At 42.4% G+C, this 11676-nt stretch overlaps 1 protein-coding gene across 1 annotated transcript in view; it reads right to left on the bottom strand.

Moving 5' to 3' along the window:
- The window catches only part of LOC102041806 (fibronectin type-III domain-containing protein 3a-like), a 34913-nt gene that overhangs the window by 9378 nt on the left and 13859 nt on the right, over nucleotides 1-11676 (bottom strand). Inside the window, exons 3-14 of the mRNA XM_031058821.1 lie at nucleotides 10346-10421; nucleotides 9396-9472; nucleotides 7653-7890; nucleotides 6442-6714; nucleotides 5513-5568; nucleotides 4258-4412; nucleotides 3938-3997; nucleotides 2700-2838; nucleotides 1814-1867; nucleotides 1019-1140; nucleotides 755-929; nucleotides 95-181 (exon numbers count right to left, since the gene is read on the bottom strand). Coding sequence (XP_030914681.1) covers nucleotides 95-181; nucleotides 755-929; nucleotides 1019-1140; nucleotides 1814-1867; nucleotides 2700-2838; nucleotides 3938-3997; nucleotides 4258-4412; nucleotides 5513-5568; nucleotides 6442-6714; nucleotides 7653-7890; nucleotides 9396-9472; nucleotides 10346-10421 — 1512 coding nt within the window. The remainder of the gene's footprint in view (nucleotides 1-94; nucleotides 182-754; nucleotides 930-1018; nucleotides 1141-1813; nucleotides 1868-2699; nucleotides 2839-3937; nucleotides 3998-4257; nucleotides 4413-5512; nucleotides 5569-6441; nucleotides 6715-7652; nucleotides 7891-9395; nucleotides 9473-10345; nucleotides 10422-11676) is intronic.

Genomic DNA, 11676 nt, shown 5'->3' with positions numbered 1-11676 from the left:
TTTCCTGCTGTCTCCATACACAGTTGAAAAACTTGCTGGAAAATGCCAAAGTCCAGGAAAGCACATGAAATTAGGAAAAAACTATGGTACAAACCCTGAACTTATAGGATGTACTCCTCCTCAGGTTTCTTAAAGTGCATGAGAGCTCATCTCCATTGTACTGGGGCTGGAATCCATAGCCCTGGCAAGGAGGGAAAAGAAGGATGAACACAGTCACTGATTTTTAAGGTGAAAAAACCCAGAGTGGGTAAATCACATTTTTTTTATCCTGAACTTCATTTCTGTGCCATGAACTGCACACAATACTCTGTTGCCATGAACTGCAAACAATTCATGGCACAAAGTATTCATGGCAGTTCTCTGCCATCAATTCCATGTAATGCTTTCTCTCTCTGCCATGAATTCCATGCAATGCTGTCTCTCTCTGCCATGAATTCCATGCAATGCTGTCTCTCTCTGCCATGAATTCCATGCAATGCTTTCTCTCTCTGCCATGAATTCCATGCAATGCTTTCTTTCTCTGCCATCAATTCCATGCAATGCTTTATCTCTGCCATCAATTCCATGTAATGCTTTCTCTCTCTGCCATAAACTGCACACAATACTTTATCTCTGCCATGAATTCCATGCAATGCTCTCTCTCTCTGCCATCAATTCCATGCAATACTTGCCGACCATTTATCGGAAGATTAAAAAAAGTTCATTTTTATTTCAGCACTATGAAGGAAGTTTCCACTCAAAGCCCAGCACTTACAGAACCTTCTTCCTCCATGTCCAGGCTGTAGGTGAGGACATCATCCAAGGCCCCTCCTGCAGGGGGGCTCCATCCCAGGGCCATCCAGGTCACTCCTGCTTCCAGCAGCGTGGGTGGTGCTGGGGCCGGCGGCACCACCCCGGCCGTGCCGAACGTCACCGTCTCACTGAACCCACTGGGGAGGAGATTTTGAACAAGGGTGAGCAGCAGCTGATGGAATCCAGGGGGAAATGCAGCACTTGGTATCCCTGGGCTCCTGGTTACCTCATTCCAATGTCGTTTTTAGCAGCCAGCCTCAGGGAGTATCTTGTGGAAGGAGCGAGTTTGGTGAGCTTGTACTGCTTCAGGTGCCCATAGTAACATTCCTTGAAGGGGCCATTCTTCCCCTGGAAAACAGGGAGATCCAGAGTCACTCCCTGATCCCTGCCAAGGTCACCCTCCTCACTCTGTATCTTCCTAAATCCCAGAATCTCAGATTGGTTTGGGTTGGGAGAGACCTTAAAGCTCATCTCCTTCCATGGGCAGCGAGACCTTCCCTGAGAAATGTCATTTCACCCATTTAACAGTAATTAAAAAAGGAATTACTGAGCCTCAAGAATGCAGAATTTAATGTATCATGGTCAACCTGAGTCTGCTGATGGTCACCCTGAGCAGTCTTGACAATAAACCACATTAGGACTGAGATATCTCATTACTTTAGGTACTGGGGATTTGACAAAATGGTGATAAACCACTGAGCTGGAAACAAAACACATTCTGGAAGTTTTTTATCCCTTTGCATTACATCTCAGCAAGATGCTCAAGAGCTGAGGGAGATTGGTGACACAACCCAAAGATGCCAAATGCTCCTGCATCTAAAGAGAACACAGGAATGACTGATGCTCTGGATGACAAATGAGGCACTTTTACACTGTCCTCTCCCATTGATCATTTGTCTCTTTAAAACTGTCAGGACAGTTGCACCAAAATAGCTGCTGTACCTAAGCAAAGGGTATTTTTAAGTGTAATTGCTCTACAGATGTCATTATGATTTTTTTTTGGTACTAGAAAAGCTCTTACCTCATCCCATTCTAAAAGAAAATTAGTTATTTTGGAACCATTGTCATTTGAGGACTGAAAATAAAGAAACAATGAAAAAAAGTTAAAATCAAGTGGTTGTAAATGTGTTTTATAAATATTCTTACACATTGAATAAACTTCATCTGCCTTTTAATACAAGGCTGCTGTGCTACTTCTTTTAGTTCTGATAGTTTAGAATATGAATTTATAAATTGTTTGATTTTATAAATGAAGCAAATGATATTCTTAGAGCTCTTTTCCTGATGCCTTGCACTGTGTGCTCACCACCTTCCTGTGCAATCTAAGGGTTCACACAAGTAACATCTGACACATGAAATGGGAACTTCTTCATTTTCTAAGCACAGATTCTACAAATAATTTCACTGAAGTCATTTAGCTGGAACCATTTTTCAGCATGCTCATAAGAAAAACATCAAAAACCAAGCAAACACAGCCACCAACAAGCCTTGACAGATAGTGGTTCTATTCAAAAGTCAGATCAAAAATGATAATCTATAGAACCATCCAAAGAAATTTAGTCTGGATGAGTCAGAGTAACTAAAAGAACATTAAGTCATATCTATTTATCACCCAGGACCTCAAGCAATGATATAAATAAATTAAAATCCATTTTTTCTTCTCTGCCAGCTCAGAAGAGAAGAGCCCTGCTACCAACTCTGTCACACTAAAGCTGCAGGCAAGAAACTCAGCAAACATTGAAAAAAAAAAGGTAATTATTATTTCATTATCAATCTTCACTGAGCAACTTAAAAGGCAACACCTACTGCACACATTGAATTCCTGACAAAGCTGATTTCAATCCACTGCCCAGGAATCCAGCAGAGTGCTCTGCTCCCCTTCACTCAGCCCCAGGTGTGGCTCTTACCTTCCACTGCAAGCTCAGGCTGTTTTTGGTTCTGTTAATCAGTTTTGGGGCAGCTGGACAGTCTGGCTCACAGCTCTCTGTGGTGAAGCTCACCAGCTCTGAAATGGTTTCTTTGATGGAACTGCTGGTTGCTGAAACTCTAAACAAAGGGTAATTAATGATGTGGCTGCTGCATTGGCACCTGGAAATGTAAGGGCAGAGCTGGCAGCTTCAGGGATTTATTCCCAAGCAGTGGCTGCAGGGTGGGGGTCACACAGTTCACCTGCTGACCCCAGACCCCCATTTCTCACCCTTCATTTACTCTGCCATTACTCTCTGTCACAGTGGAGATATTTTAGTGCTGAAAAACCTGTGGGATAGGGGATGAAAACTATGGCAGGTGTTCCAAAATGGCAACAGGATACCTGACTGAAAATGAGCCTTCTGCTAAAAACACCTTAAAATTCAAACACAGCCAACACTTGGGCAGGAGTACGGGCACTAAACAGGCCAAATCATAAAATAACAATTGTATTGTTATTACACCATAAAATCACAATTTTCATAGGAATTGTTTCATGTTTTCAGCAGTCCTGCCTCTTTCTGTGGAAAACACAGCACTGTGCAGGTGGAGCTGTGCCCAGCACTTCCCACACCCAGAACTGTTCCACAGCTTCAGAGCAGGACTTTGCTGCAGGGAATCTTTAATCTCATCTGCTCGAGAGCCCCAGCACTGAGTGTGACTCTGGTTCCCCTGGTTTGTTGAGCAGCTGCTCTCTCCCTGGCCAGCCCAGCACCTCCAGTCAGGATCATTTACTCCTGATCATCCCATCCCACTTCCCACTGAGCCCATTCCCACTTCCCTGCTTGCACTGCTGCAGCTCAGACAAGCATCTCTGAAATCAAACTGACAAGTCAGATTTTCAGATCCAGTTTCAAGGCTAAATTATTTCATTTGCCACTGACTTCAGCCCACAACAATCTACAAAGTATTGTTCTAAAAAATATCAGCAAAGAATAATTTAAAGTTTGTAACTGAGAAATCTGAGGAGACAGAGAAGGTGGCAGGGAAGGAAATGAGGTCGTATTTTAATGAAGTTAGAAGATAAATGGGAATTTAGATAGCAAATCCAGTGTCCACAGCATGGTGTTTTTTCAGAGTATTCCTGAACTGTTTCTATCACCCCTTTTCCATGAAGCCACAATAACCCTGCAATGCCCATGTCCCCCAAAGCTTTATTTCCTTCCCAGCAGCATACCTGGCATGATAATCAGTGGCTGGTCTGAGATCAGGAAGTGTAATTGTTAATTCTTCCCCACTGTGAAAAGGCAAAAACAAACAGAAAGCAGAGTTACAGCTCTTCCTTAAACCTCAGGGCTCAAAGCTCATTGAAAAGCAAAACCACGTAGTGCACATTTAAGTTTCCCACTGTCCATGTATAACTCTTTAGTGACATTACTTAAAATTTATTTCATGTGAAGTAGGAAGGTCTGCAAGTCAACAAACAGCTCCTGATAGAGAGATTGCTGATTGGTTAATGGTTTAAACATTGTGCTTAAAGGAAGAAACTAAACTTACACATAGACAGATTTAAATTTTCCATTTTTACCACTGTTGGATATTGCTACTTCAAATGTAAATGCTGCTGGACTATGACTATGGCTCTCTCCATTCTGTGAACTAACTGGGAGATTCCAGGACAGAACGGCTGATCTTGCTTGTATATCAGAAACCTATTAAAAGCATAAATAATGCAAGTAAGTTTGCTTTCTGCAAGAAAAGGTTAATTAGTCAATAACATGGCGTCGCTAATTGGCCTAGGAAGCTCCTCACTGGAGGAATTCTTTCCCTTTGGAGTGGGAATATAGAGGCATTCTTTGGATTGCAATGATTTTCTCTTTTCATTTCTAAAGGTTTTCCCTTCCAACACCAAACCAACACCACAGTGGGGCAAGAAGAGAAAATTCCTGCATCAAGGTTTCCATCACTCACTTGGAGCAAATGTTCAGCTGGGGAGTCTTGGGCAGGACCCCAGATCAGATTTAGGCACAGACACCTTATTGTCATTTTCTGACATTCCCTCACACAATATTCAGCCACTGATCCTAAGGACAGCACAGGCTCTGTTTGTAAAACTCAACATTTCTTGTCTGATTTTTTTTTAGCTGCTTCATTCCCACACTCCAAATTCTCTCTGCTCAAGGCAACACAGCCCTGGGGTAGCTCAAAGTACAGATGTTAGAAGAAGCAGGGAAAAAGTACTGAAGGACCAAAAAAACCCCTCAAAAGGTAGTGCAAAGGAACACAACCCCTGTTTGCTGTGTGGAGAATGCAGAGAAGAGCTCATTAAACTTGCTCAATATCAAACACAGACATTTTAATTACCCTCACCAGACTCCACCTTCCTAAATAAGTCTCTAAATACTCAAATATTTGCTCCAGTTTCTCAATATAACATCAAAAGAGGATCTATTTGTGTAATTTTATCCTCAACACTCCTAAATCCTCTCTGCTGAGCAAAGGATGGTTCCAAGAGTGGACAAACTTCCAAGAGTTTAGCAGGCCCCTGGTTTGCAAGGTAAAGCCCTCACATACACTGGAAAACTGCAACAGTGGAATATTCTGGGATTACAGGCTGGCAAACTGAGAAACAGTGAATTTCCAGCGTGGTTGCCCTTTCCCAGCTATGAGCTCTGACAACTAAACTGGATTTATCTTCTCTATTAAAAAAATTAAACCATTAAGAACAAAGGAAAAGGGATTGATAAAACACAAGTTATTTTCTAGGGAGCACAGGCCCAGAAAATAATGGGATTTTAAGGCTAATACTTACAACTGGCTTGCCAATGCTCAAGTGAGTATCACATTTCCTGGATTCTGTGTCAGATTCTGCAATTTAAACACAAACTAGATTATCCCAAAGCCTGAGAGCAACCCAGGTTGTTACCAAAAGGCCACCACGAGATGGAGTTGGCCTCATTAGGACTTGAACAATGGTTCTTATTGTGCAAAGTTCATTTCCCCTGTTTGTTTTGGCTGTGTGAGGGGCAGAAACACCAACTATCCAAAACCAACAGTGGTACAAAAACCCTTTTAGTACATCCTGCACAAAGGGGATCTTTTCCTAATGGAGCAGAAATAGGTTTTCTTTGACAACACAAAAACATTCCTCCAAAAATGAGAGGTGTTAAAAAAAATGATAATAAGATCTTATCTTTGCCTGATGTGTTTTCCTGGAATTTCTATGGCAAAACATTTCCAGTTTGGAAGAAGCCTGACACTGTCTCAAAGACACTGCACAAGGTTTTTAGTAACCAAAAGGTATTAAAAAGCTGAAATTAGAACTAATTAAACAGCATTTTCTACAACTGCTCAAATTTCCATATTTCTTGAAGGTTAAATGGCCCCTGGTTTATCAAAAAGTACCACAAACAGTGACACCAGGAGTTCTGGAAGTACCTACAGGTCACCCTCACTGGGAATATTGATCACTGGCTCAGAAATGGCAGGGAAGTAAAAAGGTTTAAGATTAAATCTTCCTGAAGACTTTATTTGATAAATACCAAATGAAAAAACTTGATATTCCAATGATTCCTAGAGAAAAAAAAAAATCTAATGGATTACATAATGGATTTCATAATGAATTTCAGGCTTCCTCTAATCTTGAACAGCCAAACAAATTTATAAATTCAGCTTTTTCAGAACCTGCTTTGCAATGAGTTTATAGAAACAACTGAGATTTCCCCTGTCCATGCCACCTACCTCCCATCTCTGCCTCTGGACTGCCCTTTGTTTTTCCTATCTGCTTCTGCTTTAGTGCTCCAACTGCCCCTTGCTGGCCCTTTCCATTCCCATTGGGAATTGTGGCATTGGAAGAATTAAGGACTTTATGTGGTGAGGAGGGAGGGCTGTTCAGTTTATTGTTGGTGTGACCACTGGCTTGTCTGTCCTTTAGCCTCTTCTTGAGGTGCTCCTGCATTTTGAGGCTCCTCTCGTCCCTCTGGATGAAGTTTGTCCTCCCATGGGAACGAGGTTCTGCAAAGAAGGGAGAAATGACTTCATTATTCTGAATTATTCACTTGACATCTGAATCTACAAGGTGGAAAAATCACTAAAATCCACCCTTGGAACTTCCCTGTGCTTGGTCAGTCTGGAAATGCAGGGATTTTGGAGTTTGGGCTCTTTTTAAACTGAATTTTTTGGGCCTTTCTCATGTCAGCTGCTCCAGATACTACTTTACAGCTGCCTCTCTTCCCTGCTACAGACACATTTACAAAAATTAAGCAAATTTAGGACCCAACTGAATTTTTCCAATACATCCCAAATGTTTTAGCCTAGAGTGAGTCAAAATGCATAATTACTAATTTAAGCTTGAGAGACAATGAGTGGTCTCACTAAGTCTAATTTCTGTTTTAAGTCTTGATAATAAAATAAGGATTAGAGCTTGGATTAATTCAACATAACCCTAGTCCTTCACTGATTTATTGCTTTATTCAGTTTTTAGAGTGGGTCTGCACTTCACCCTCCATTATGGACAACAACATTTTTTGGGTTGTTTTTGTTCACTTTTCAGTCATATTTGGACTAAAAAAAAATACATTCATGTAAAAAATTAAGTTAATTTTCAATAAACGTCACGCCAAGGCTGTGACAAAACTCAGAGGGGGAAAGGAGTTTTAGGAGTCACTGCTGTGGGATTTACAGTGGCAAAAGCAGGGATGCATGGAAAATACAACATTGAAAAATACAACATTTCTCAGGTACAAATTTGCATAATTCTTGAGAACAGAGGATTCAAACAGAAAAATCAGAGGATACACAACCACACTCTGCACACACAGGGACTCACTCTTCGGGACTCAGGTGAGTCCCTGACCCACAGGGGTGCTCTAAGTTAATAACACAATCCCTGGGGATGTGTGGGGAGGCAGGGCCAGCTGTCCCCAGGGCTTGGGGACACTCTGGGCTCTCACCTTGCTCCTGGAACACGTGTGGTGGCGGGGGCTGGTGCATGAACTGAGGTGGGAGCTCTCCTGTGCCCGGCACGGCGGGGAACACGGGGTGAGGGGGGGGTGGCAGCAGGGCATGGGGGTGGTGCATGTAATGGGGCACGTGGGGGGGAGGGGGAGGAGGGGGGGGATGCATGGAAGGATGGAATTCCCCCGAGTGGGGCACCACCACCACTCGCCGAACTCCATTTTCTTCCACCACCTGCAGGGAAACGGGAGAAATGAACTGTGAGGCCAGAGAGAATCCCATCAAGTATTGTACATGCAACAAGGGATTGATTTCCCTGCTCTGGTTCGTATCCAGAGCCTGACAAGGCAGGGTTTGCACACCAGACTGGATTCCAGTGGAAACCAGGCAGGTACTGCTGGGATGAAGTGAAGTTTGAGGCAGTCAGTCTGAACAATCACAGAATCCCAGGGTGGTTTAGGTAGGAAAAGGCCTTAAACTTCATCTCATCCCACCCCAGGGACCCTTCCACAGAACAGGCTGCTCCAAGCCCCATCCAGCCTGTCCTGGAACACTTCCAGGGCTGGGAGTCCACAACCTGGTCACTCCTGAATTATTTCACTCCACTTTGGCAGAATCCAAGAGAACCAGCCCTGGGCTCCTCCAGACAATGGGAACACAAAGTTATCACCTCATCTGACAAGAGCAGTCCAGGTAACTCAGGCTCTGATTTAAAGCTGCTTTCCAACTTGTCAATCCCTGTCACAACAACCAAGGGAAAACAACCCAACCCTGCTGGTTTCAGGTGACAGCAAACACAGAAGAAATAAATGTGGTTTTCAGGCTGAGCAGCTCAGTGCTGCCAGGGCTTTGCCCACTGTTTGCACTGAGGGATTTATTTCACAGGGATCAGAAATTGTCTGGGGGAATCTTTGCTCAAGGTCTGTGGAGCTGACCAACAACAGAAGCCCAAAATTCAGCTGTGTGCAAAGAGAAACTTCCTGGAGAACCCAAGAACTCACAGTTACAGCTTTCAAATCTACTTACAACACTCCTGATTTTCAACATTACTACAACACAAGTTCTGTTTCCACATTTGGTTTTGATTATTTCCTTTTAAAACACATTAATTTAGAAATAAATCAAACTGGGAACTGGGAGTATCTCTGGTAACAACATGCAGGTCTGACCTGAACAACACCCAGGAGTGGAAAATCCAAGGGAGTGGAAAAGCAAAGCTGGGAGAGCCCAGAGCCCTGCTCATTTCCCAAACACATCACTGGAATCAGTGTTTGCATCACCACCACACTCTGCTCCAGCAGTGCTGCTCTGCTGGAATTTCAGCAGATCAGGGCTGGTCAAGAAAGGGGCACTGAAAATTCAGATAAATTTTTATATTAAATAGAAAACCTGCAGCCAGTTGGGACTGTTCACATGACCCAGCTTCACCCTGCAAACAGGACTGATGAAAAATAAACATGTGGATCCTGTTCATGGAGCTCAGGCAGTCAATTCAGAGCTGTCCTTGTTGCTAAAAGTGTTTTTAATCCTGCTGGGAGCAGGATTAAAAAATTCCTGGAAACTGGATCAGACATTACTCAGTAACAGAAGGGACAGAGCCCACAATAAAGTGAAACAGTTGGTAAGTTCAATGGAAAAAATAGCTTTTTTTCACAGCTAAAATCACCAATAAATAATAAAAATATTATTAAAATTTCCCCCAAAAAACCACCCAGCAAGAGAAGGAGAAATGAAGGTACCTGAGATACGTAACCGGGAGGCACAAAAATCGGCGGCATGGAACCGTTCGGTGACATCATAGGGACATGTGCTGGACCTGGCAAGGACAAGGGGCCACTTCTTAACAACCAAGGCTTTTCCCATCTGGAGACATCTTTTTCCTAAGATGGGAGCCCATCCTGCAGCCTGAAACATCAGGGATTGCATCCCATTCTCTGTTTGATTTTTGGCTTTATTCCAGCCACCACGCTTTGGCCAGCAGTGCCTTTTTAATTGCACAAAAATCTGTATAAATAATTTAAATCTGTATAAATAATTTCAGCTCTTAATTTGTGACAGTTAAAAGTCTGTAGTACTGAAGGCAAATGCAGGTATTGGGGAAAAGCTGATGTAGGAATTAAAAAACTAATTTAAAATACATTATTTTTTGTATTAAGCTCAAGGGAAGTATTTCTGTAGGGGATTTGATGAAAGCAGAATGGACACATTTTATATAATATCACGTAAAATGGTGACAAATACTCCAAAAATGGAAATGCTGCTAAATTCAACTTGACTTATAGGAGATATTTTGCCCTGACTTGGTTTTTCTGTCACTTACCCAGAAGGTAAAAAGGAATTTGCAGGCACAGAGTAGAGCAATGATTCCCCCACCTCACAGCACAGGGAGGTCCCAGTGCCCCTTAAAGTTCTTTAACTTATTGTTAATAAATACCACATAAATCATGTGTTAGGATCTTGGGAAGACACTTAGTCAAGGATCACTGCAAACCCATCTTTTGGGACTGAAAATCTGCAGGATTCAGGGAATCCTGGCAGCTTCCCAGTGCTGCCTCATTTGTGCTTGGACACAAACTGAAAAATCTGATTTATTCTAGTGCAGAAAACACATCTGACATCACAGAAAAAAACGAAGTGGAATAACCCAAGAACCAAAATATTTGGATTCAGGACTTGAGCCTCCCTTTACCTTGAATGCACTGAATGTGTCCATCTTCAGTTGTAATTGTAAATGTTTCACCTGGGTTTACCTGGACAAGAATCACCTGCAGGAAACAAAACACACAAGAGGGGTTGGGGGCTTTTTGAATTTTAGACATTCTATGGGGGAAAGCCCCTTCTCTTTAGAGACAAACAACATCAGAGCTTTGGCAACCTTGGAGTAAAACAGGAAAATGATGGGTGGAATTAAAATATTTCCTCCTACTTTGACATAAAATCCTTGTATTTTTCCTCTGGTTACTCCCAGAAGTGCCTCACTTGATATACATGAAATAAGCTTTAAATTTCACATTTCACACCGATTTTTCTGCTTTTTCTGAGGCAATAATGACCTGAGATTCACACTGCATTCCAGGCTTTTCCCACCACCTCTGCCCTGCAGCTCCTGTGAGCCCAGGTGAGTTTTCCCTGCGGGAGGAACCCAGCCCCAGTGACATCCTGCAGGTCCCTCTGGTCCCCTTGCACACAGATCCACCTGGAGCTGGGCCAGGATCACTCCTCAGGCACTGCTGGGATCCCAAACCTTCCCCTCATCCTGCCCCAGCCTCAGGGGAATTTTGGCAGCTGCACTTTATTTATTGTAACATCTATAATATTCCACAGTTAATCCTTTAATAAAAGGGGATTGGCCAGGTAAGAACTGCAGGTACACAATTCAAATTCCACCCTGGTGACAGCTGGCACTGAAGTAAAAACTGAAATAAAATGGATTTGTCAAAGCAGCTGTGAAAATGAGTGTAATTTTCTTCCATTCAATTTTTATGAAGTATTTTTGCACTATTCACAGAATGACATTTGTAGAAGGTAGATGGGACCTGAAGAAATCACCTGGTCATTTAATTCCTGGTAAAATGAGCTACACATGCCATTAATGAATGAATTTTTCTGTGCTGGAGCTTCCTGAACTCCCCAGGGACCAGTTTCACTGTTCTCATCACTACACACTCCAAGGATAAATGATAAATGTTATTTTAACACTGGTTTTGCACTTCTGCATATTGGTATATTAATCTTTGATTTTATTTTTCATAACCTCCCATGTAGGGAAGAATTGATGCTCCTTGTACAGGAGAATTTTACTTTGGGTGAGTGATTTATTTCTGGATATAAGGAAGCCACCAAAATCCCTGAAAAGGCCATTTAGGCACTCAGTAATGTTTATTATGGTTCCAGGAGAGTGAGAGAATGCAGAGAATGCCTTTAAATGTGGAATAATTTGCATTAATAATGAAATTTATGCAGATTTGTCACTTCAGAATGCAAGCAAATGCATGACTTCAATGCTAATACATTTCTTGG

The sequence above is a fragment of the Geospiza fortis genome, unplaced genomic scaffold, assembly GCF_000277835.1.
Source record: "Geospiza fortis unplaced genomic scaffold, GeoFor_1.0 scaffold29, whole genome shotgun sequence".
Classification (NCBI taxonomy): Eukaryota; Metazoa; Chordata; class Aves; order Passeriformes; family Thraupidae; genus Geospiza; species Geospiza fortis.
This window is presented reverse-complemented; position numbering and strand designations above follow the sequence as displayed.